Source organism: Crocodylus siamensis, chromosome 1 (genome assembly GCF_052110815.1).
Source record: "Crocodylus siamensis isolate JL-2025a chromosome 1, ASM5211081v1, whole genome shotgun sequence".
Taxonomy (NCBI): domain Eukaryota; kingdom Metazoa; phylum Chordata; order Crocodylia; family Crocodylidae; genus Crocodylus; species Crocodylus siamensis.
In genome coordinates this window covers 258,520,682-258,547,593 of record NC_143395.1, presented here as the reverse complement: position 1 = coordinate 258,547,593, position 26,912 = coordinate 258,520,682, and the positions used below count along the sequence as shown (strand labels likewise).

At 44.1% G+C, this 26,912-nt stretch overlaps 1 protein-coding gene across 4 annotated transcripts in view; it reads right to left on the bottom strand.

Moving 5' to 3' along the window:
* Positions 1–18,313, bottom strand: part of ABCG1 (ATP binding cassette subfamily G member 1) — a 68,911-nt gene extending 50,598 nt beyond the window's left edge. Inside the window, exons 1-2 of one of the 4 annotated variants that reach the window (XM_090061248.1) lie at positions 18,180–18,313; positions 14,410–14,653 (exon numbers count right to left, since the gene is read on the bottom strand). In XM_090061248.1, coding sequence (XP_089917374.1) covers positions 14,410–14,626 — 217 coding nt within the window. In that variant the 5' untranslated portion in view covers positions 14,627–14,653; positions 18,180–18,313. Of the gene's footprint in view, positions 1–4,878; positions 5,004–14,409; positions 14,654–16,963; positions 17,092–17,912; positions 18,036–18,179 lie in introns of those variants that run through there. The other 3 variants (XM_090061231.1, XM_090061239.1, XM_090061255.1) reach the window with 3 other exon arrangements.
* Positions 18,314–26,912: the final 8,599 nt, after the last annotated feature.

Sequence of the window (26,912 nt, the reverse complement as noted above, 5' to 3'; positions counted from 1 at the left end):
AGCACCTAGATGCCTCAGCCAAGTTCAGAGTCCACCTGGCATGTGTGTACACAAACACATCAGATTGGTCCTGCCTCAAGAACTTACCATCCTGCAACCCCTGTTCATCAGTGACCAGGAAGCCAGTGACCAGGGGCTGCAAACGGGGTAAGCAGTTTGCAGGCAGTTGCTGGGGGCAAGAGGAGGAAAGGGGAGAGAAACCAGGCACCAGATCCTGCCCAGGGAAGGTAAGTGATCCAGCTGCCTGTGCCTTTGGTTTGCTTGTGCCTTGTGGGCTGTGTGTGTTTGGGGTGTGTGCTCTGAGAATCTGGGAGTGATTGCTGATGGCTGAGTGATTGCTGATTGTTGCATCACAAAAGCCGTAATAAGAGGACAGAGCCAGTCCAGGCCCAGCAGGGCATAAAAGAAGACTCCCCAAGCAACTAGGGAGCCAGTGATCAGGGCCTGCAAACAGGGTAAGCAGTTTGCAAGCACTTCGCAGGTCAGTTCCCCAGCCAGTTCATGGGCCCTCCCCCGCTTTTTTGAGGGGCAAGTCTTTCAACTTTGCCTGAGGAAACAGGGGATAAAAGGAACACTTTGGGACCAACAAGGCCAGTTCCAGGCGAGTTTGCTAGGGATGGTCTGCTTGGAAGAAGAGCAGTAAGAGAGAGAAGGCAGATTAAGAAACCGAGGGCATGCTCAGGCATGCAGGGATGAAGTCAGGAAGGCCAAAGTGCAGTTGGAGTTGCAGCTAGCAAGGGATGCGAAGGGGAACAAGAAGGGTTTCTACAAATATGTCAGTAACAAGAGGAGGATCAGGGAAAGTGTGGGTCCCTTACTGAATGGGGAAGGCAACCTTGTGACACAGGATGCAGAAAAGACTGAAGTGCTCAATGCCTTTTTTCCCCTCTGTCTTCACAGGCAGGATCAGCTCCCAGGCTACTACACCTGGCAGCACAGTTTGGGGGGTAGGTGAGCAGCCTTCAGTGGTGAAAGAACAGGTTAGGGACTACATAGAAAAGCTGGATGTGTAGAAGTCCATTGGGCCAGATGGACTCCACCCAAGGGTGCTCAGGGAGTTGGCTGATGTGACCGCAGAGCCATTGGCCATCATCTTTGAAAACTCATGGCAATCAGGAGAGGTCTCAGATGATTGGAAAAGGGAAAACATAGTGCCCATATTTAAGAAAGGGAAAGAGGAGGATCTAGGGAACTACAGACCAGTCAGCCTTACCTCAGTCCCTGGAAAAATCATGGAGCACATCCCCAAGGAATCCATTTCTAAGCACTTGGAGGAGAAGAAGGTGACTAGGAACAGCCAGCATGAATTCACCAGGGGCAAGTCATGTCTGACCAACCTGAATGCCTTCTGTGATGAATGAGGTGACTGGCTCTGTGGAGACAGGGAGACCGGTAGATGTGGTGTACCTTGATTTTAGCAAGGCATTTGATACAGTCTCCCACAACATTCTTACAGGCAAGCGAAGGAAGTATGGGCTGGATGAATGGACTGTAAGAAAATTGGCTGGAGCATCGGGCACAGAGAGTAGTAATCAATGGCTCGATGTCTAGTTGGTAGCCGGTAACAAGTAAAGTGCCCCAGGAGTCGGTCCTGGGGCCAGTTTTGTTCAATGCCCTCATCAATGACCTGATGGCATAAAGTGGACCCTCAGCAAGTTTGAAGAAGACACCAAGCTGGGGGAGTAGAAGATACGCTGGAGGGTAGGGTTAGGATTCAGAGTGACTTAGACAAATTGGAGGATTGAGCCTAAAGAAATATCATGAGATTCAACAAAGACAAGTGCAAAGTCCTGCACTTAATCTACACATGCTGATTTAAGGTGCATTAGCCATTTTTAAGGCTCATTAAGCAGTGTTAAAGTCAACATATACAGTGTTAAAGTGCCTTAGCATGTCTGCATGCGCATTAAGGTGCTTTAGCTATTTATGCCTAAATTTCATATCTGCTTTTGCAGGTATCAAATTTAGGTACAAATGGCCTAAACCCACATTTTTAAGGTGCATTAAGGGCACACACGTGTAGACCCGTGCCCTTAATGAGCCTTAAAAATGGCTAATGCACCTTAAATCAGCATATGTAGATGCACCCATACAATACAAAAGGCACCTATTGAGAAATGTATTCTTCTTTAGTTCTCATTCTTTACACTGATGGCACTCATAGGGATGAGAACACTTACGTTTCACAGTCCCATTTCCTTCCACTTTAGCTTACTATGCAGTGAATCCACTGGAAACAGACTCAAACCATTTAAGCATTTCTGGGAAACTGCTATTCTCATGGTGCAGGTGGGAGGGGGAGGGAGAAGTTAATAATAAAAAAAACCAGATAGCTGTTATTTTTCATATTTTTTAAATATCTTGTTGCTACTCCAAAGAATTGGGACTGTACATCTCCATACAAATATTCCATCCATTATCTCTCTCTGTCTGGATGATATATAAGCAGATGTTACTCTGCACTGTTTGTAATTCTCTTAATCAGCAGGGGACTTGGAAGCCAGGTCAGGTCAGGTCACATTGGTTTATATCTGGGGAATGTATCACTATCTGGCTTATCACCAAGCAAGTCTGAACTCTCACCTGGCCTTGCAGAATATATAGCTCGACTCTAAACATGCAGCATGTAAATATATATCATGGACTTTATCATCACCCAGCATAATTAATTAATGTAATTAATTATGCTGCAGTATGTCTGCACCTACACTTTTTAGTAATAGAATGAGCTAATGAAGGAAGAAAGTAAGTGCCTTTTAGGAGGTAGGCCAGTTTTGCCTCTGATCAAATTCTATTGCTTTCAGAAGATTTATCTGAGAGAGTAATTTGGTCTAGAGTATTAGGAGCTACTACACTTAGACCATTTAGTGTCCATTCCATGGGTAGAATTCATCCTTAGTATCAAGGCAATGAATTCAGATTAATTTAGTCTTCACTGCAAGAGGGTACATACCCTGTCCTGTCTCCCAAGCTAGTTTTATTACACTGTATATATCTTCTCTTCCTTCCTTAGTCCCATGACTTAAATACTTTACTTAGCTGAGTTCATTTTCACCATTTAAAATTTATCAATGAAAATCAGGCAAATAGCATTACAAAGCTGTGAGGAGGTCCTGCATAGCAGCAGCAGCATCTTCTCTGGCTTTTTATTTGTATATTTGTACTCCTGCATATTAACAGTACTCAAGACGCAGAAGACAGATATTCATGCTTCTGTTTAGAGGATGAGCATAAATGTAAATGACAGTATACTACAAGTTACCTGATAACATGTTCTTTTGCTACCCTCCAAAATGCTGCACTGCTACTAATTAAGACACAATTACACTGTATAAGTATACATACTTGCGGTAATACTCTAAAACTCATGACTTAACCCTGCTTCAGATAAGTAATATTGCTTGCCTTGAGGTTTAATATCGCTTGCCTTGGATGTTAAATCAAATGGCAGAACTTCTTGGAGAATGCCTACCTTCTTTCTCTGCCCTCAGATTCCTAATAAAACTCAGGTTGGCAATAGCTCAGTCTTGGACATCAGAACCTGTTTTGTTATAGTAGAAATTGCCACAGTTCTATTTTCTATTTCTGACTGCTCATTATTATCTGAAATTTTCAATTTGGAGTTGCAAGTTTTCACAGAAGGTTTCATTCCATGCCTGCTTAATTCAAAGAGACTTTCCACTGACTTGGGTGGGTGCTGGACTAAGGCACTCATCTCTACTCAAGTTCATACAAAACCACATAAGGCATTTGGGGGATGTTAAAAAAAAATCTTTACCAGATAGTTAAACTATTTCATTCTTGCAACCCTTTCTGGAAACTCTTCCAAAGCTACTGGGGCTGTTTGTTTGCACATTATTATCTGCATATTGCAAATGTGTTCACCTAAGGAATTATGAGGCAGGAATAAAACCCACCCCTAACCCCATCCCTAAATGAATCAACTTTCATGCAGTCTTACACAACTGTAATTCTCCTTGTGTGTGGAGGCTCAGTGTTCTCTGGCAGCAACCCATGACATTCATTTACCCAAGAGAACAAGGGCCATGTTACCAACCAGCCACTAGGCATGTTTTAACAGCAACTAATTCAAAGCACATTCCTTGCAAAAGTTGGGCCTTTAATAGGCTACAGTTACAGGCAGATCTAGACAGGCTAGCAAGTTGGGTGGATCGGAACCTGATGAAGTTCAACATTGAGAAATATAAAGTGCTCCACCTTGGGATGAGCAACCCCCAACACACCTACAGGCTTGGCGGCACCAAACTGACTAGCACCACAAATGAAAGGGATCTAGGGGTAATAATAGAGCATAGTATGAATATAAGCTGGCAGTGCAATGCTGTAGCCAGTATTGTTTCCTCTAAGCTAAGTGGTGTGCATAGAGGGAACACTGGTAGCCAGTAGAGCAAATAACACCCAGGCATGCATCAATCGATGCATCTTTAGCAAAACCAAAGAGATGATTCTTCCACTTTATTCAGCACTGGTGAGACCACAGCTGGAGTACTGAGTCCAGTTCTGGGCACCACACGTTAACAAGGACATGGACAAGCTTGAGAGAGTCCACAGAAGAGCCACCCATATGATCAGTCTTAAAAGGCAAACCATACGGGGAAAGGCTGAGGGATCTTGGACTCTTCAGCCTGAAGAAAGAAGGCTGAGAGGGGACCTGGTAACAGGTTACCGCTACATCAAGGGAGTACATCAAGGGCTCGGTGAGCAACTGTTCACCAGACCACCCGAGGGGAAAATTAGGAGCAATGGCCACAAACTCCTGGAAGATCGATTCAGGCTCAACATTAGGAAAAACTTCTTCACAGTCAGGGTGTCCAGACTGTGGAATAAGCTCCCTCCAGAGGAGGTGCAATCACCTACCCTAGAAATCTTCAGAAGGAGACTGGCTAGTCACAACTGGGAGTCAGATGACCCCAGCGAGATTTTTCCTGGTTGGTGCAGGGGGCTGGACCCAATGATCTTCCAAGTTCCCTTCTGGCCTGAATCTATGAATATTAAATAAAAGTGTTAGTCCTTTTGATTTTACACACTCATTGCCAATTAACTATGTTGCTTTGCAGGTCATTAGTAATTCAGTATCTCAAGGATTTGGAGATTTTGGTCCACTGCTTGCAAAATATCTGGGCTGAACCTTTTCAACACAAATCATTTAAATGATTTGAAAGGGGTGATAGAGATGTCACTCAAAACAGAATTTTGCCCAACCACTTTAAATCCAATATCACAACCTTAAGGTAATATTTTCATATTAAGTATCAGTATACATTTTCGGTATTTGAAATTCCAGTCTCTTCTTCCTCTTGCTCTAAATGCTAGTCTTTTAAGAGGAGTATGGGATTGAGCAGAGGCCTAATTTTCTAGGGTTCTGACCATCTTTTCCCTTTACTGTAGCAGATGTACTGTAATTGTAAACAACATTTGTTGTTATTCCAAACCAGTAAAGCATCAGTTGGTATGATTCTTATACAAAGGAGGCAGGGTATAGAAACTAGATAGAGAGGCAGATGGTAAATTATACTATAAAGCCTGGGTCTTTGCCATTTATTTTCTCTGCAATAAATACATATTGAATACTGAATGAGTGGCTAACATACTGTAAATTCTGCAATCTTCCTGCTGGTAAAACTAAGATGAATTTGCTGAAAGCCTAAAATAACTACGGGACAGTGAAAGACTTGGGAGCAAATAGTAACTCCTTCCAAAACCAAATAGATTTCTACAATGGGAAGCAAAAATTGAGACTTTTTTGCAATATGGGATTTAGTGCTACAACGAGAGCCAGCCTTAGGGGTGGGTGTTGTGGGCGACTGTCCAGAGTGCCATGGTAAGGGGGGCACCCCACACACCCACAGAAGCAGCAGCAACACCCAGTCCCCACAGTTTAGTGGTGCTGCTCCAGGCAGTGGCAAGTAGGCAGGGGTGCGGGGCACAGGCTGGCAGGGAAGTGGAGCTACCCACACTGCCCAGCTTGCCCCCCACATCTCTGCTCAAGAGAAGCTAAACTGGCCAGTGCGGGTGGCTCTACCTCCCCAACAGACTATGCCCAGCGCCCTACCCATTTGCCTCTGCCTGCAGCAGTGCTGCTGACTTGGAAGAGGAGGACTCCAGGCACTACTTACTTACCACAAATAGTCCCACAGAGATCAGTTATTACATAACATGGCTAATTCTATAGCATGCTACAGAGATTTAACCAGTTACTGAAATCACATTCTCTTAGAGGTCTCATCTCTCCTTATGGCTGAGCTCATGGTAGTTCAATTTCTGTGGTTTTTTACCAGTCATCTTGTTTTGTGGGGGAAGTAGGCGGAAGGGGGGTAGATGAACCAGAGCGCCAATTGAAAACAGCACCCTTTTTCAAGAATGTTGTAATTGTTTCTCTGCAGTTTAAAACAAAAATATGTAGCATGTCAGGGGAGGATCATCTATTCTTCCTACTTCTCTCCCTCCCCTTCTACACTTTGTCATTTAAAGAGGAAAAAAATGAGAAGATAAGACAGAAGAAAACAGAAGGTAAAAAAGTTGTGTTTTTAATGAAATAGAGTTTTGAAAATTACCTTTGGGGGGGGAGGGAGGAATCTTGCTGAAAAGTCAGTCAATTTTAGTAAGCCATTTTTATTTCATTAAAGGCAAATTACAGATGCTTCATTTATACCAGAGAGATACATTGTGCCTTTGAGTGCAACTAAAACAAGGACTGGTACCTATGCTAGTGAAGGGAGAATAACCAGACCTGTAGCACCACTTACACCTAGATCCAGGCTGGAAAGCCCATTAGTTAAAAAAAAAAAAAAAAAAAGATTGACACACCCCGTACTCTGTTGGACAGCACAAATTATCATTAGCATGTTATGAACTCTGGGCTAGATTGTAATCATCAGTATTTCTACTTCATGCATAACAAAAGCTTCATATCAGCTTTTTCGGTTTCTGTATTGCACTTTGGAAGCAATACAGCTCAACATGGCAATTTTCTGTCCCCTTCTACCATTGCACTGCTGCAACTATAGGCAACATCATCCTACATGCCTGTATTAGACAAAAGTAAGATAGCTTGTTCTCAACATGAACAGTGCTGTTCAAGGTTCCAGGATGTGGCACACTGACTTGAGGCCTGAAGTTATTTTCATCCAAATGCAGTATAAGATTATTATTTGGGGCATGGAAATAATGTGCTAGCTACAGATAAGTCAGATACGAAGTACTGAAGTTGTGGCTAATGAATTCAAATTTTGCCTCAAAGACATTACATTCTGATTTTCACCACCAGCTTTATCTGTAATGCTCTCATTTTAAACCTAAAATGAACAGTCTCTTAGGCAAAAATATTGTATTTTGTTGGGATTCTCCTTTGAAGTTCTGTTTTGGATTATCATGAAAATGCTAATTTTTTCCAAGTTAAAATCAAATATTGGGGAAGGGGGTTGTTGTTCTTTTTTTAACAGAGTGGAAAGTGTGCTTCAGTTTAGAGAGACAATTCCAATCAGCATGACCTCCATGCTAGAGTCTACCATGCTGCCCAAGTGTAGGGGGGCTGGACCTGATGATCTGTAAGGTCCCTTCCAGCCCCTAACATCCATGAAACTATGTTTACTTCTGTTGGTTGAATAGTGCCTTGTTTTACAAGCAGTTCCTCTTTAGGTCAGCCCACTTGCTGGAAAGAAAACTCCAAGGTTGCACCCTTCCATCTTCCTAATTCAATCAAATTCAATGAACATAAGTGTTTTACCTCAGTAAAAGCAGCAAGGGTAGCTCCTAAGCTCTCCAGAAGTCACATTTCAAAACTGTCCTTTTAATGCAATGATCAATTATACCAACTAATAAAAAAAGTTTACTCTTGAGCCAATTTTTGTGCTGGACTTCCTTCATGGGGCCCTCCTCTAGACCCTCTCAATGCTACATACACACACACACACACACTATGTGTTTCTTGAAAAGGGTATGTCTCTCTATATTTATATATAGTATGTGTGTGTTTCAAGACAGAATTTGACTCACAGCGTACAGAAGGTACTTTTTGAAAAGAGTGTGCATGCTCCAGTTTGAGATTGAAGACAACAATTTACTGTGGAACAGCAGTCTTCTTTGTGTGTATATACACACACACACGCAAATGTACATACACACACACACACTATGCGTGTTTCTTGAAAAGGGTATCTCTCTCTTTCTCTCTAGATAGATAGACATATGCATACCTGTATGCCAATATATAATTTGAAAAACCAGCACCTCTGTAGTCTCAAAGAACCATAAGCAAAATTTCAAAATGTCTTTCAAAGAACTAATTTTTTATAGTTTCATAGAACCTGGGTTCGGAAGGGACTTAAACAGATCATCAGGTCTGATCCTCTGCCGCAGGCAAGAATGAGTGCTGGGGTCATATCACCCCAGCCAGATATCTATCCAACCTCCTCTTGAAGACCCCCAAGGTAGGGGAGAGCACCACCTCCCTTGGGAGTCGATTCCAGAGCCTGGCAGCCTTAACTGTAAAGTAATGTCTCCTGCTGTCCAGCCTGAACCTTATCTCTAACAATTTGTGGCCGTTATTCCTAGTAACCTTGGGTGATGCCCAGGGGAACAAAGTCTCACCCAATTTCTGGTGGTCCCCCCTGGTGAGTTTGCATACGGCCACCAGATCTCCTCTCTGCCTTCTCTTGTGGAGGCTGAATAGATTCAGGCCCTTTAGCTTCTCCTCGTAGGGCCTGCCCTGCTGCCCCTTGACCATGCAAGTGGCCCTCCTCTGGACCCTCTCAATGCTAGCCACATCCCTCTTGAAGTGCAGTGCCCAGAACTGGATGTAGTACTCCAGCTGCAGCCTGACCAATGATTATGGTTATTCATGTGGGACTGCCATACTTGGCCTGTAATTTAAGCGAGAACAACAAGAATATTGTGACATTTGCTATTTTAAGACATTGAGCAGAAGTTATTTTAAGAGCAAAATGGTTAAATTACTTGCATGAATTTAAAAAAAAAACCCAGAAAAGTCCCTGAATTACAGGCCAAATCTTACTCACCTTCCTCAGAGACTCAGTGACTAAATCTCATTATACCAGACTCTGCCATGCTTAGCCATGTTAAGTAATAACTGCTCTCAGTAAGACTGTTCATGGAATAAGGTAAGTAGCCCTATTAATTTCAGTGGAATAAGATCATACTTAACATGAGTAATAGTGATGGAAACTGGGCCACAGCACTGAGCACAAGCTATCCCTGCATCTGCTACTGTAAGAAGGAAAAAAAATGCAAAAGGATGAAGAAGGAATTATTTTTAGGACCACCTTATGAAATGCAAGAGCACTGCAGTAAGTGATTTCTCCATGTATTTTCACCATCTCTGCCCAGTTTAACTGATAGAAAATGCACTGCATGCCTCTCATGGATGTTACCTAAAGTTCAGACTTTAACTTAAAATGTACAGTTTGTTATTTTATTTTAGTGTAATTGGGCCTTGTTGAGATCAAGGTGGTAGAAAAATGCATAGCCATAAAGTTCACTTACTAGTACTAAAGTCACTCTCTACCAGTTATTCATTTGTTAGAGCAAATACATCAATGGATTTGCATATGCTTTGCTCTCTAAGGTATACAAACCCTCCAACAATACCACCTGTCTGTTCTAAAGGAAAGGGGGAAAACATATCCCCTAGCTAGGGTTTTGGTCCTTTCGGTTCTATATCTTTTTTCTCTCATCTTAGCAACAGTACATATAGCAGCCAATCAGGATTCACTTCCTCTAGCTGAAGCATCACAGTCTGAGGTTACTATAGTGCATTGACCGACAGTAACCGCAAGAGGAAAAGAGAAGCAGCTCATGCGGCACCTCTACTGCAGTGCACCTGCTGAGATGAGGACGGGCTTTTTCCGACTCCTCTAGAAGGGATTAGCAAATAATTTAGGGCAAATCCTATTTTTGATCATTTAGATATGAAAATGTCTTGAAGAAGGTGAAATCTTTGTGGGGTGGGGGATGGAGCTTACACAAACACACCCAAACACAACAAAATGTTTTGTTCCAATAAATGTGTCTGGAAGAATCTGTAGCAGTACATCAGGAAAGGATTAGAGAAACCTAGCCCACTTCAATCTGTTTTGGCATTCTGACAGTTGGTTAAGTTTCCATCTTCTTATTTAAAGAATTACATTTTCATCTTCTAGCTGAAAGGTAGGCATCTACAAGCTGTAATGACATCATCTCAGACTGGGAAGAGCATTTTGTTTTTAATGAATAAGCATCAGCCTGCCCAAAATTCTGCATTTACTTCAGGCACCCTGGGCCAAATTTAATTAAGCTGGCCCCTTGTCTAGAAGGTGCTCACATGTGCAGGAAGAGGGATTTCGGTCTTGCTTGATCTCAGGATTATCAAGCAGTCTATAGTCTTGCAAGAACAGCAAATGAATCTTTTTATTTTACAGGGATTAAAATAAAAACAAGTTGCATTTCATGTAGTGCATGGATTTCTTTATTCCCATTAAATCAACTCAATAAAAATGAAGTATTTAGAAAGATTACATTTTGACTGGCCACAATTAATTTCTTAAGAGGTTACTAAAGATCAAACTCTACCAGAACCCGAATTCTAACTTGGTGCAAATGGGTTGTTACAGTACCCAAAACAATGATGTAGAAAGGTTTACAACCAAAATGTTGCCCAATTACCCACAAATACTGACAAAATACTGAAAAAAATAAAGACCAATTTGCCATTGCGCTCTGAGAGGCAGGTTGACAGTATTTTCTTCATGGATGTACTCATAGGAATGGCATTTCCATAAGCTCCTAAGTTATAGCAAAGGCATCTAGAAACACATGGATGGTTGGTTCTTCTAGTAAAAATACAGATACAAATTGGACATGGCCATAGGGTGATTCGAGCCTCTTGCTACAGCTCCAGAGGCCCAAGTCCAAGTGTCACTCTAGTCTAGACTCTGGGTGAATGCTGCCCCAAATCAAAGCAGTTATAAACAATACCTAGTCATTCAGACCTAAAAGTCACACTCCCTCATATGCTGTTGCCTAGGAAAACTGGTGTGGCTTCACCACACCAACCTCATGGGCTGTTTGGTTCAGATACATCTTTGAATTCTTCAACACAGAATAAAGGCATGCGAGTTTTCTGCATCCTTTTTGTGGATGTTTTGAGATCCACTGCCCACACGCCCCTGCGATGAGCACAGGTTCATTGGGCAGGGTCATACAAGCAGAGGATCATAGCTCTGTCCTGGCTCTGGCCCTGCGCTGTCACCACCACAAGATCCTGGCCCAGGCCCCAGATGCAGCTCCCCACCCAGCCCTGTGCCCTGCAAGTGCCGCTCGGGCCGGTCTCCACGGAGACCCTGGGAGCATGAGGCCATGATGGCCCTGCACTGTCATGGCCCCACTGCTCCTGGGATGTTCATGGAAACTGGCCAGAGCAGCGCAGGCAGGGGCTATTGGGAAATGGAGTCCAGCCAAAAGCCAGACCCCTGGTCTAGAACAAGAATGGCATAGGCAGCTTTTCTGTGGCAGACAGCAAATTGGGGGGTACATCCAGCACAGCAGCAAACAGAGCAGAAAGCAAAACAGCAGAGCATGCAGGGAAGGCTGGGTAGGAAGCAGAAAGCAGAGCGAAAAAACCCAAAAAACTCACACAGAGGAAGTGGATCTAAGTGCCACTCAGGGAAGGTGCAAGGCTAATTTGTGGCACACCTGCCTAAAAAGTTGGCCCCCACTACTCTAGAAGGTCTTAATGCTCTGGCTGATACCTAACTAGCAGAATAAACTTTGACACCATTGGCAGCCGGAATAGTTTACAGTTCTTCGGAGGCTGCTCCAAGTTATACCAGGGAAGGAATCTGTCTAGCAACTGGTCTATGCATATGTCCATGTCTTTATAAGATGGGGGCCTATGTTCTAATGTTTCCTCAAACCAAACATTTTTAGGTAATTAAAACGTGGTCCATTACCCAGTTTATTGTAACAGTTAAGTAGGCTTCTCAGAAACTAGCAGTAGATATTGTTAAGCAATTAAGGGAAAGCTTTAAAAAACGGATGTAGTCAGAGATGTGTAGATTAAGTCAAAATATAAATAAGATGACAGTGACAGCTTTTTGGAAACAATGAAAAGGACACACCCGTGCCAATTTTTGCTACTAGAAACCATTCCTTGAAGAGTAATTACTTCTTTTAAGTACATGAAGGTCTCCTTAAGAACTTAATATTTTCTCCTGGGCATATTGACTTTCATAAGGATTTGCTCCTGGGAATCTATAACTCTTCCTGCTCCTCCCCTCCAGAGAGACTGCTAATATGAAAACTACCAAACTGCTCTAGAAAATGCAGCACAGTTCTTCCTCCTCTGCCTTGTGTATCCCTGTACAAAATAAATGCAAAATAGATGGACAATGGTACTGAATTTAATTGCATATTACACTCACATCTAAGATTAAAAGACCTTAACAATAAAAAGCTATACAGAGTTCGGTCCATTATAACTCAGTTTCTCTCAATCCATGAAGTGGGTTTAATATATTTACCTACCACCAAAGATTATGACTGGGACTCAATAAGCTGTTTTTGTTTGTTTGCTTGTTTGTTTTGAGTTGTTCGTTCTTTTTCTTGGGAGGGGGTGGGGTTAAGCAATACTTTGATTAAGCAAAGCAACGTATGGATATTGATTTAAGGTAAAATCCTGGTGCCATTTACTTATGTAGAGTAAACAAAGTTACTCATACAAGTATTTACAAAATTGTACCTAAAAAACGAGAACCCTCTCAGACTTCCGTAGGGTTCTGAGGTTAAGTTCTTAGGAAATGTAAATGCTGCGACACTATCCACTTCCCACTGTTATTTCTAAAGTTTTTGCAAATACTACTATTTCCTCCCAAAGGAGCCCCACCAAATTGATGGTGTTTTTACTAGATAATTGCCAACAACTAAAAAAAAAAAAAAAAAGGTCGTAAAATCAGGGGGGAGCAAAGAGAATTAGCTATACATTACTATCATTTTGATCTGTTTTGTTCGATTTCACTGCCTCCCATATCCTAAAAAAATTAGGAAGACTTTTAACAATGGAAAATCATGCCTGCTGTGACTATGCTTTTGAGCCAAATTCTCACTGGATTAACAAGAATACAAGATATTCAGATGCAATGTTTACATTCTATAGTTCACTAGAAAACAATATTCCTGAAGCAGTATAGCATACCATTCAATTGTGCTGGGACCCAGCTCTATAGCCACTCCTCATTCAAGACTTGTATGGAGGTAAATGGGCGTGTCACAGGGAGGGTGTTCCCATTATTGGGCCACATTAAAACTATCGGTACAATGGATTTAAAGAAATGGGAGCTACGGATACTCAATATGGACTTCATACAGAGTTACAGGTGCTTGGTACTTCAGAAAAAGAATCCTAGATCAGATGGAATCTTTGCCTCACTGAAGTCATGGGAGTCTCGCTGTTCCCTTGATCACAGCCACGAGCCTGTTAAGGCCTGCCTGCCTGGCTGAGTCAGTGGGATTTGTGTCTTTCTGTCTTCAATTTGGGCACAAAAGTCTCTTGTTCAGTGGCAGAGGCAGACTGATTCACAGAGTGTGTCAGGAGATTTACTCTGTGTTCCCAGCACTGCTATAAATTCATTGTTTGACCTTGGATCAAAAGTGCCAAGTATTATTGTTTTGGCTATTTCCAGGGAGCGCTTGTTTTGTACGAAAGTGAAAATCCCTTATTTTAACTGTCTATTTATATCTATCATTACAGCTAAATTTCTTCAGACACTAGAACTGACCTGTTAGGCTCACAATAGTTCAAAATGGGACTGTCATGTGGGTAGCCCTAGGAGAGATGGTACATCTGCAGGCACAATCCTGTCCCTGCTTACCAAGAGAGCTGTAGGAGGAATGCTGCAATATCTCTGGATGGGAAACCCTGTACTCCCCCATATGCCAGGGAGTAGAGAAGTTCTTCCCTGCACAACTTTGAGGTGATCTGCACACTCAGCCATAGTATGGGGAAGCCACGTCTCTGCTCCTTCCAGATCAGGATAGCTATTGTGCCTGGTCCATCAACAGAAGGAAAGAAGACAGTAGTGAAAAGTTTATTGAGTCTTCCAATCTCTACCTGCCCATGTTAAAGTTAAGCACAACTATAAATTAACAAAAACTGCAGACCACACTAGTATAAAGAGATCTATTTCCATGCTCTTAGGGATTTCTTCTACCCAACAAAAAACTTCAAAACTCAGTGCAAGTTGGAGTAAGTGCCCCAGCCAACAAGACACAGGAAGCACCTTAGTGTATTCCTTTGTTTTATTGCATACAGAAAGCTATCACCATGTAACCCCCAGAGTTGGGGATATAAACAACTATCTTATATTTTAAATAGAGGGACATAAAGCTTTTCCTCACCCTTCTTCCTCCACCATGGTCCTTCTTGGATAGAGTATGACAGTTCCTTAAACACAATGTTCACAGCTGGTCTCCGCGGTAAGTAAGAGAAACGATGGGCTTCAGTCAGCATGTTGTCCACCTTTTTTATGTGCCCATTCAGGAGCCGTGCCTCTTGGCTATCCATGGCATTGGAGACCACCTCATCCACTGAAACGCACACTGACTTTGGTTCCATCACAGCAGAGGCAGAGTTGCTTGCATTCTAGAAAGCAGAAGGAAGAAACAGAAACAACTTTGACAAACTCTTCTTTGGGAACACATTTCACACCATTTGCCCAAATGAATTTTAAAATATTAATCCAGCACACTAGAACGTAAAGAAAAATTCCCTGTGGTCCATGTCCTGCCTGTCTCTAGGTATGTGAGGAGGCAGTATAGTGTAGGAGTGAAAAGAGGCCAGATTTCCCCATTCTTTTGCTACCTTTTGCTGCAACCACAAGACTCTTCTTCTGGCACCAGTTTGCCCATTGCCTATTCTTTAAGACTACAAACAATACGCTAAGACCTTAATGTTGTACTCAACTTCACAACAAACAAACACAACTTGCACTAAGTAATATGGAAATAAAAAATTTGTGTAAGTCAAAATGTCATTGCATAATTACCTACTTAAAAGAGCATTATTTCTAAGTTTACAAATTTCTGGTGGTACTTCTGGGGAAGCGCACACAACCGAGAATCCCACACCTGCCTATATAGCAGTCTATCAGGCAGACAGAATACTTCCCACACAAAATTTGTCCTCTATCCTTCTGAGACAAGGCTCAAATTAAGATTGGCCTTGAGCAAAGAGGGACGTGTTCCATGCATTATATAAACGTGTAAAACAACTGGTTTAGATCTTGTTCTCCTACAAGGGTATTATAGGAAGGATGTTCACAGTTGCACTTCCACAATACATTGTCTATATAACCAGGTTCTATGAAGCTAATTTCAAGAGGAAAGAGCAAACTGTTGACTACTCATCGGCATTTTTCACTGTCGCTCAGAATGATACCAAGAGGCTCACACAGAATTGAGGCAATTTGCATTCATGTGACCTGAATGAGCAACAACCAGTGACATCAATGGGAATTGTAGGAGACCACATGAAACTCCTCCCTCTCTCTCCCAATTACAATTAAGCAGAATTTTGGAAGGTTCAGAGGATCCCAATATCTAGCTACAAATACACGGCAAATTCCCCAGCACAGTTTCCATCCATATTCTAACTTTGTTAATGTTACCCTGGTTTGAAAAACATGTCTATGTTTCACTAGGAGTGCATATCAGGATTTTCAAGGTATCTACATTGGCCCATCAACCTCAATGACTGTGAAAATGATCATAAGAGGGATGGCACCATACCAGCGTTCAAAGCAGTGATTCACTGCTCACTGAGAAGACGACCTCAGAAAAAAAAGCTGTGGGTCATCCCACCATTTCCTCCAACCCCTCTTTCCTCCCTAGTATAGAAGTCACACTGCTTTCTTTTTTTTTCTCTGTCATGTTCTGGTGCTTTTCCCATACATATTGAATGAATGGTGCTGTTCATTACCAGTCACTTGTGAGGAACCTTGAAGAAGCAGTCTATAGATGAAGTCCAACCACCACCAGCTACTCACTCATTAGCTAATTTATTCAAGTTAAGAACATACAATCTGCAGTTCTGGAGATAATTCATTTCAGATTACTAAATGTCCTGCAGGGAGTGCTTTACTTACGCTCTCAATTAAGTAACAAGTTCAGGTGTCCAAGAAAAACTTAACTTCTTAAAGTGTACAACAATAACAACGTGCCATTTGAGCACGGTTATATGAAAGACCTCATAACTAAACTTATTAGCTTGACTGTGCTTCCTTATTTAGCACAAAAATAAAAAGGAAACAGCATACCAACAACAGGCATTTCTGTAAGTATCTTCCGGACATACCTTTTCACATGATCTGTCTTTTTCAAGAGATTTGTTTTGACTACCCACCGTGACACCCTTTTAAAAGGGGCTTGGCTTATAAAAGGGACAAGCACTGTAATTCTCAAACTAAGACCATTCCTCCTCCTGCCCCCTTAATCACTCCAAAAATTTTAGGCCCACCTCTTCTCCGGACACCTAAATCAGCTTATCAGCTGATACCCAGTATACGAAAATTCAAAAGCAAGTTGAGCTATTTAATCATCCTTGAAGATGGCTGTGCACCGAGTTGCTAATTGCAGGCATCATGCTCTCACATCTTCTAGGGGCTATTTTCTGTGAGCAAAGACCACTCATCTGAGTAAGGATTTGCAAGACTTTGAGCTGCAGAGCTATTTCAAATTTCCAAGAGAAATGGGCCTGATTGTCTTGGGGTCCAATGGCAGCAAATTCAAATGAGCCCTATATAAATCCATTATTTTAGATTAAGAAAGGACTGTGACTAAACTGAAATGTATTTGAACACCCACTGATGAAAGTAAGCAAGATAGGACATACATTTCAATGTGTGCCTATATGGCACAGCTATAGAGACCAAATATTCTCAAAGATTCTACTTACACCTTAGTTTCACACTGGTTACTTCCCAGTGTTTCTTCTGAGGTTTTAACAGCTTGGTGTTGTACAAACAAGCAGAGCAAACACATTCCCATTCAAAGCAGGAAAAAAAAAAAGATTACTGTCTCTCTCCTCCCAACCAACTTCATCCAAAACACCTCTCTTTTGTTTCGTTCTTTCCTACTTACACCAAACGCTTTATATAATGAGCTGGAGAGGTTATATGTTCCTCCGCAAATCTGTTTTGAAGTCACAGGATGCAGTTGTGGGGAACAGAGCATGCTCAGAAAAAACCCGTCTAATCCCCTCTTATTAGCTCAAGGCAAGAGGTAACTATCGGTCAACCCCAGCTATGTGCAGCTGACTTCAAATCTGGGATGCTGTGTATGAACATAAAAAACCCCAACGCACCCACGACTCTAAGACAGCCTTTACTTGTGAAACGGCAACAACCAGGTTGCAAAGAATCACACCCCTCCCCCTAGAAACACACACACACACACACACCTGCCCCGCCCCTGGGTAAATTGTTTATACCGATCCAAACCACAGTGCACACTTGTGTGCTGCGGATGTGCTTTAGACACAAACCAAAAACCACAGCTACCCAGCTGCTTAAGACACACATACATGCACGCGTGTTTGCACACACTCAAGCACAGACGCACACACGCACACAGACACATGTGCACGCGCCCGTGCGCACACACATGCACAGACACACGTAGACATGTGTACACACACAGGCGTACTCGTGTGCAAGACGCACGCACACAGACACTCTTAGACGCGCGTGCACACATGCATGCACGCACCCACATGCTCCGAGACACACGTGCACCCAGGCGCACACATGTACACACGCAGACACACACCCCCGTACAGGCGCGCGCGCGGACACACATGCACATATGCGGGCATGCGCGCGCGCACGCAGCCGGCCTCGCCTCACCAGCGCGCTGCCCAGGGAGAGCGCGGCCGCCAGACACGCCATGTGCCCGGGGCGCCGCATCCGAGGAGCCGGCGGAGAACCAGGCGCAGCTCAGGGCTCGAGCCGCTGGCTTGCCCGGCCGGCACCGCCCGCGCCCCGCCTGATTGGCTGGGCGGCGGCGGGAGGCGGGCCCCGCCTCTCCGCTCAACGTGCTCTTGTTTTCCTCCCGCCCCCGGGCCGCGCTGCTGCCCGCCCGGAGCCAGGCACCCCGCTCTGCCGCCGCCTCACCTGGGTTCAGGCCTGCGCCTTCCCAGATCGTGCCTCTCGAGCCGGGCGGCAGATGCAGCCCTCCTTGAGGAGGCTGGAGCTGAACTAGCTCTTGGCTGCTTCTGGTGCTGGCGGGGAAGCAGCTGGTGTCAGCCGGAGAGGTCCAGCCCCTGCCCAGCTCCGGGGCCGTCAAAGCCAACGGCTGCAGAAGTCGCTGCGGGGCTCCTCCTTTGTTGTTGTTTTCCTCAGGCTTAAAAGCTTCCCCGTAAAATGAGCCGGAGAGCAAGTGCAGTGCAGGCAGTGCTGTGAAGCCTAAGGGTCTTTCTTTTACCACTCAGTTATAACACCAGAGGTACACCGCATTGCTCTGCCCGTGCCGCCGGCCAAACAGGAGATGGGCATAACCACCTTAGTGTACACACCACAAAAGGCTCATAAGAACTTGCCCTTTACTGAGTCAGACCATAGGTCCATCTCGCCTGTCACGGGGACAGAGCAGGGATGCTGAAAGGGCGAGTGAATTGGGTATGACTGGGGGTGTAGGTTGTAGCTGTGTTGGTCTAAGGACAAAGTTATTTGGTTAAATCTGATATCTTTTACTAGACCGACTCAAATAGGTGGAAAAATTCTTTTTTGCAAGCTTTCGGGTACAAACACCCTTTGTCAGGCTGAGGAGGCGTCTGCAGTTGGTGAGTGCTCTTCCTGGGTGGAATGAATAATAAAGAAGCCAGAGGCAGGGATGCATGCAAGAGAGGCAGTATGACCAGGTGGGGGGATTTTGGGGTATGACCAGGGTATCTGCCACTGTTCCTCTCTCACTTGCAGCTACTGATGCCCCTTTCCTTCAAGCATTTGTCCAATCCCTTTCTGAACTGGTTAAACTGTCAGTTCCCACAACATCTGGTAGCAATGAGTTCCACACTTCAATTCCCTGCTGTGGGAAAAAGGACTTCCTTTTGTGAGTTTTAGACTTGCTGCCAACTTGTTTCTTTTTATGACCCCTTAGTTCTTGTATTGTGAGAGTGAGTAAATAATAAATCCCTACCTACTTTTTCTTTCTTCATCATTTACTCAGGCACTGCCTAAGGTTTAGAAGGCGAGGTTCACAAAGCAATGTGGCACATCCCACTCTGGCACAATCATGTGGTATAAACTTCTCCTAAGACTGTCCACCCCAGGGGTCAGGACTGGACACAGGCATGGGTAGGGCCAAAAATGGGTGGGGCCAAACAGAAAGAGTGCTCAAAAATGGCAATATTTTTGTCTGTTGTCCGATTATTATAATCATCATTAGCTTAGGCGAAGGGGTGCCTGATACTAAAAAGTCAGCCAGGGCTATCAGGAGTCTAGGCACGGTGCTGCCAGGAGTTACTGCAGAGGAGCTTGTGAGTTGTAAATTCTCAGCTTAGCTTACTGAGCACTACATGCAGTATGCAAGCCCTTAGGCCCTTACTCAACATAAAGCAAGCAAACAGGGCTGAAACCTGGGGGTCCCTTATTCCGAGCCCTGCTTTCATATTGCATCTCTCTGAGGTCTTGATGACACTTGAGAAACTGAGTGGAGTCATCACTTTAGTATCAGCAAAGCTGAAGATCCTGACCCTGTGCCAGATCTAGATATGCCTATATACCCTTTGGGTCTGGCTCCTATTTTATGCTAACGTCCCTTTGTACTTCTCTGGAAATGTAAGACAGCCTTAAAGGGTACATAGGTGATTGCCAGAGTGGTATAATTCATGTCAATGAGAATCAGACCCAAAATGTCTACGAAGCATTTTATAATGAAGTTCATAATCTCCTAAGAGATGTATGAAATCTTCTAAGAGGAAGCTTGTCATAAGACCTAGACCTTATGCAGGGCTGCACAGACATGAAGGTAATCTCCACAAAGCCCCTGGGAGGCAATATCCTGTTTTTAGCAATCAGGAGTTTCAGGGGAAAATCAACCTGGTCACTTGGACACTTCAAACTTAGGCTTCAGCATGCTTAAAAATGAGATGCCTGAACCCAAAACAGTGATTGCATCTGGTCAGCTAGAACAGGGACAGACACAGGCATGGGCAAACCAGGTGATTGCCCAGAGCCCAGACAGAAAGGAGGCCCGAAAATGGTAATTTTTTGTTTATTATTATCATTATTTCTAAACAGGGGCCTGATACTAAAAGTTCACCAGGGACCACCAGGAGTTTATCATGCTGACCTAGAATCATAGACAGGTAGAGCTGGAAGGGGCCTAAGGAGGTCATCTAGTCCAGGGATATCAAACTCATCAGCTCCACGGGACCAGATGAGTGGTGCAGGGCTGGTCCACAGGCTGAATGAATGGCATATGGCAGGCTGGATCAGGCCCACAGAGCTGCCCCCTGCATGCTGGATCCAGTACACATTGCACTTGCTCTGGCTGATCTGGGACTATGCTGCAAATGCAGGGCCATCCCTGGGGGGGCACGAATCAAGGCAACCACCCCAGGCCCTGCACTCTGGGGGGGCCCTGCAGAGCCAGGCAGAGCAGCCATGGTGACTCCATGCTGCCACTGGCACCCCTGTCACTGAATCAGCTGCAGAATTCGGCGTGTCCAGTCACTCATACTGCCTGCTCAGGATTATATCTAGCCTTTATCTAATGACTTAAAAATGTAAAATGCAGAGGTTGTCCTGGCATCAGTGCCCCATTCTCCTCTTTCCCAACCAAGCACTGTAAGCACAAGGATGTAGAGTCAGGCTGTCTTTTGCTTGTTTTCCTTCTGGCCCCATTACTCTTGTAATCCTGGCTGGGCCATGGCCCAGCCTCAGCAGAAGGGGTGCTCTTTTTCATTTTTAGACTCCTAAAGGAAAATCAAATGGAGGTGCAGACCCCTTTGGAAATTTCAAATGGAGGTACAGATGCCTTTGAATTCTAGATGTGAGTATTCACATACTTTTTGTTGATCGTAGTCATCTTTCACAGAACCCCTTAGACATAGTCTGTGAACCCCCAGGGCTCTGAGAACCACAGGCTGAAAACCACTGGGGTAGCCTACCCTGGCACCTACTTTACCTGTATGACTTTAAGTGCTTTACTGATGGCCACACAGCAAGGCAGTCCTGGAAACGGGACTAGAACATTTGAGTCTCTAGCTCCCAGTCTTGGATTAAGTCAGGGGTAGGCAGAATGCAGCCTGCAGGTTGGATGCAGCCCACCAGGGCATTCCATCTGGCCCACAGGGCCCCTAAAAAAATTAGAAAATTAATATTTATCTGCACCTGGCTGCCTGTCATGTGGCCCTTGATGGCTTGCCAAAACTCAGTAAGTGGCCCTCTGCCTGAAAAAATTGCCCACCCCTGCATTAAGTCCTATATAGACATCACTCCATTTGGTTCTAACACACTAAAAACAGGAAATCCCTGTCAATACCAGACTACCAAACAAACTCTGCTACAAAAAGCTACCTACTACAAAAAGCTACAAACTTGAACACAGTTTGAGCAAGGCTATCATATGTGATCCAACCTGGATACCTGACACATGGAAGATATGGAATTTTGGCTGATTTTTTAAATGAAATCTTCATAATTTTACAAGGAGGAAGCAAGCTTAACCACCTGAAACCTGAGACCTTGCTCCTGCTTTTTTTTGAGGTAATTTGCATTATCACAGAGCCTCATCACAGAGCTCAGATACACCTCACTACATAAGAAAAGCCGGCCCAGGACAGCCTTCTATCTTTTTACTTATCTGTGAAATGAGACATCATAACCAGAAAAAGATATGACTACATCCTCGTTACCAGCAAACAACTTAGAAGTAAACCGACTATTCCAACTTTTCTCTGAGCCTAATCTGCATATAAAATGAGCTGTTCCAAACAGGAGATTTTACCACCTTCAATTCTTCCATGAAATATGAACTTTCATTTCTACCCAGGAGAACTTTTACAATCTTTTCTCCTATGCCTGAAGAAGGGTGCTTATGCCTGAAAGCTTGCAATTAAAGAATTTTTTTTCAAAAGTCTAGTTGGTCTAATAAAAGAGATCACCTTACCTCGAGTTCTGATTCCATGATCCTAGTCATTTAAGAGCAGTTTTCCTGCACTGTTCTAGTTATGATTACAGCTGTATACATTTTTCAATCAATGGTCAGATAGTCCGCTGAAAGTCATTTAAAATGCCAGTTTTCAAGTAACAGCAAGTGGCAAGAAACAGGAAGAGACATTACTGATGATTATACAGGCTGTAACAACTAGTAGATTGACTATGTGGTGGGCATAGTCTGGAAGGCCTTTGACACTGTCTCTCAGCCCATTCTCATTAAAAAACTAAGCATTGATGCCTACACAGTCAGATGGGTTGCAAATTGACTAGAGGGCCACACCCAGAGAGTGGTGGTGGATGGGTCAATTTCGACCTGGAGGGGTGTGGGCAGTGGAGTCCCCCAGGGCTTGGTCCTCAGGCCCGCACTGTTCAACATCTTCATCAGCGACTTGGACGAGGGGATGGAAAGCACCTTGTTCAAATTCACGGAAGACACTAAGATGTGGGGGAAGTGGGCACACTAGAAGGGAGGGACAGGCTACAACTAGATATGGACAGGTTACAGGGGTGGGCGGATAAAAATAGGTTGGGATTTAATACTGACAAGTGCAGGGTACTGCACCTGGGAAGGAAGAACCAGCAGCATACCTACAGGCTGGGGAACTACCTTCTCATCAGCACAAAGGCAGAAAGGGATCTTGGAGTCATCATTGATGCCAAGATGAACATGGGCCACCAATGTGAGGATGCGGTCAGTAAGGCTAACCTCACCTTGTCATGCATCCACAGATGCATCACAAGCAGGTCCAAGGCAGTGATCCGCCCCCTCTATGCGACACTGGTCAGGCCACAGTTGGAGTACTGTGTCCAGTTCTCGGCACTGCTCTTCAGGAGGGATGTGGACAGCATGGAGAGGGTCCAGAGGAGGGCCACTCGCATGTTCAGGGGGCAGCAGGGCAGGCCCTACAAGGAGAGGCTACAGGCCCTAAACCTGTTCATCCTCCACAAGAGAAGGCTGAGAGGGGATCTGGTGGCCGTCTATAAACTTACCAGGGGGGACCAGTGGGGAATGCGAGAGGCCCTACCCAGAGTAACTAGGAATAATGGCCACAAGTTGATTGAGAGTAGGTTCAGGCACTACTATCAGGAGGCACTACTTCACAGTCAGGGTGGCTAGGATCTGGAACCAACTTCCAAGGGAAGTGGTTCTTGCTTCTACCTTGGGGGTCTTCAGAAGGAGGCTAGATAATCACCTAGCTGGGGTTGTTTGACCCCAGCATTCTTTTCCGTCCATGGCAAAGGGTTGGACTTAATGATCTGTTCAGGTCCCTTCTGACCCTATCAACTATGAAACTATGAAATATATGCAAGGCCTGCTCAGCCATCCATCACTTGTATTTCCCCATGATGTCTAAAAGTAGGGTGAAATAAGGAGGCAGTTCAGGAAACTAAGAATCCTAGTACTGACATCTTGGGCTGGAAGAGTCTAAGTTCAGTATTAATAATATACCATATTAAGGGCTGTACTGTGCTGCTCCTGAAAATGCTGTATAGCACTGCTTTGTGCCAGGACCTCCTTTTGCTTCGCCATCTGGTAAGCATGGCCAAACAGGGAAACATTTCACAGTTACTTCTCAGTGCCACGGGGGAAGGCACAACTGAGCACAAAGAAGAAAATGTGGGCACCCTTTGCCAGTCATGGGTGTGGTATCAACACTTATCTTTTGAAGTGACAAGCTCCTTACAAAAGTCATAGATAAGATAAAAAGAGACTGGAATCAATTTTTTTTTAATCAACACTGAAGGACATTACTTGTGGAAAAGAAGTTGGGAGGCAAGCTCTCTTCCCCAGATGTATTCCCCATCATCTTGTACTTTAGAAGTACTAGTGTTCACACAATCATGTTTGGCACAACATATACATAAATAGCCCGCAGTTTGCAAGAGGTATAATTCAACATAGTATGGCCTGATATTGCAGGGAGTTTTTATTCAGACAAAACTTGAATTAACTTCCATGGGAATTGTTTCCAAACAAAGAACACAAGATCAGGTGTCCTAAGGATTCATTCTTTTGCATAGGCACTGAAAAGTCAGTATCTGTATCTGCTTCTTGTAGAACAGTTTGAAATGCGAATTATGTCAGGTACAACCAAATTCTATTTGAGAGATACCTCAAAGGAAAAAAAAGAGTATTACATAACATGAGACATGCTAAAAATAGCAGTGTCTCCTGTGTTTCTTTACATTCCCTCATTAACTCTTCCATTAACTTCATAGATGGTCCCAAGTCCCTGCAGGGGCAGATCAAGAACAATGCTAGGAAGAAAAAAAAATGTTAAAACATTGAAGCCTGTTAAAAATGAGGCCAAAAAGAAAGCTGCACACAAAAGGTGAGTAATAACAAAAGGGAGAGACCCAAAATAGATCAAGAAGCAGTAACAGATTCTGGATTTTGCAGGTGAGAACCACTGGATCATAGAATAAAACACAGAAAAGAGAAAGCGGTAAGAAAGAAAAATGGAGAAGAAAGAGGAAGAAGCAGGAAGAAATTTAAGGAATGCAGAAGAGGTGGTATGTCTATAAAAATACATTTATAGATGTAACAGTGTCTTAGTACAGAATACGGAAGCTGGCTTTAAACCAGCAAACTTGGGTACCCAGTAGCAATTTATCTATGGCAGCAAAGAGCTCCGTATGGGATGTTTTACCCCACAGAGAAAGAGAGAAAGAGAGAGAGAGAGAAATATTAAATATAGAACTGGATGAAATTTCAAACTAAACTTTTTTTGGCCAAATTTTGGCATCAAAGCTATTTGTAAATTAATGCAGAATTTGAATTTGGGAGAAATAAATACCAAAAAAGTTTTTTCAGAAACAGTTTCAGCTCAATAGTTTAAATCAAACATTTCAAAGCATGGTTCAGTTAGATGCTAACCAAATTTTAATTTTTAAAAAGCAAAGAACTTGACAAAGAAAGGTCAGAAAGCTCTTGAGTGTGATCCAAACTCTGAAATACACACACACACACACACACACACACACACACACACACACACAGACAATCAGTGCAGGTCAATTTTTGTTATTCTTTGGTTCAACCAGCAAGGTGAAAAACAAAAACAAAAAGAACAGCTCGTTAAATAAAAGTGAAGGGAGTAACAGATTAGCTAAAACATCATGGAGAAGAACGTAAGACAGAACTTAAGGACTGATCCTGTGAAATACAAAGCCCACTCAGTTTCCAACAACTGACAATTTTGAGCTTTTAATGTGGAAATTGAATACAGGGAAAGAAGAAGTATGGAAAAGGGAAGCAAAATGACAAAAGGCCACTGACTCCCAGAAAGAAGAAATACGGTGAGCATCACTGAGCTTCCTATTCAAGTACAAGCAGAAAAATACTAGACCTGTGTGAAGCGACTAGTATTCACTTCGAATTCAGATTCGGCCGATTCAGAGGACAGTGATTAGATTTGGTGATTCAAATCACTGTCCCGAATTGATTCAGCCGAATCAGCTGAATCTCTGAATCTCCTGCCCACTCTCCCAGACCCACCTGGCCCCAGCTCCTGGCTCTTTGGGGGAAAAAAGCGGTCCAAGGAGAGGCGGGGGGGGCGATCCCTGCTGCCCCCCACTACCCCACACCACATGGGGGGCTCTGTCACAAGCTCCCTATCTCCCACCTGCTCTCCCAGCCCCCTCATACCTGCCCCACCTGGTCCAGCTTCCAGCCCTTAAAAAAAAAACCACATGGCTGCTGCCCGGTGGTGGGGCGACCCCCACTGCCCCCCACTGTCCCACACTGCATGGGGGGCTCTTCCACGAGCCCCAGAAGCTCCGAGGCCACTGCAGCAGCCAGTGGGTTGGGGTATTTGTTGTGTTTTTTTTAAAGGGCCAGGAGCTGGGGTGGGCAGGGCAGCCATGGTGGGGGGCCGGAAGAGCAGGCAGGGGTTGGGGCTCATGGCAGAGCCCCCCCGTGTGACATGGGGCAGTAGGGGGAGCACCCAGTGAGTGGGGGCTTTTTTTTTAAACAACTGGGAACTGGGGTGGGCAGGGCAGCCATGGCGGGGGGCTAGGAGAGCAGGCAGGGGTTGGGGGCACTCAGAGGGGCTGGGGGAGCAGGCAGGGGATGGGGCCTGGCAGGAGGCCCCCATATTTCCTTCCCCCCCTCCTTCAGCCCCCTCCCCCCCCCACTTACCAGCATGGAGTCCGGGTCCAGCTCCCTGCTGCAGCCAGTGGGGACTGCCTGAATCACCGAACCTCTCCAAATCTTTTCTGAATTGATTTGGAGAGCTCCTAATCGATTTGGACCTTTTAATTGGTCTCCTGATTCAATTCGGATTTGGGGATTCAGCCATGGAATAGGGCCAAATCTCCTCTGAATTGAATCAGCACCCGAAGCCTCGCATAGCCCTAGAAAATACCTCTAATTTTTTTTTCTCTTCTTTCCAGGTAATCTATCAAGCTCAAACATAAGTACAATAAAAAGCAGATAGACAGTTTTCAGCCAAAAACACTTTATAACAAAATTAACTTCCCCTGTACATTTTGGGTGGGACCCTTATGTCTTCCCCACTCCCACAGTTTGTATTTGGCACCCAGAAACATTTCCTCTCCACTTTTGAGTTTCACTAGTGATGGAATGAATCATTATAAGCAGACTTACAGGAGATTTCCAGGGGAGAACTGTTTTCCCATCTGAAAGGGGCCTAAAACCATTCTCTTTCCTATAAGATCCAT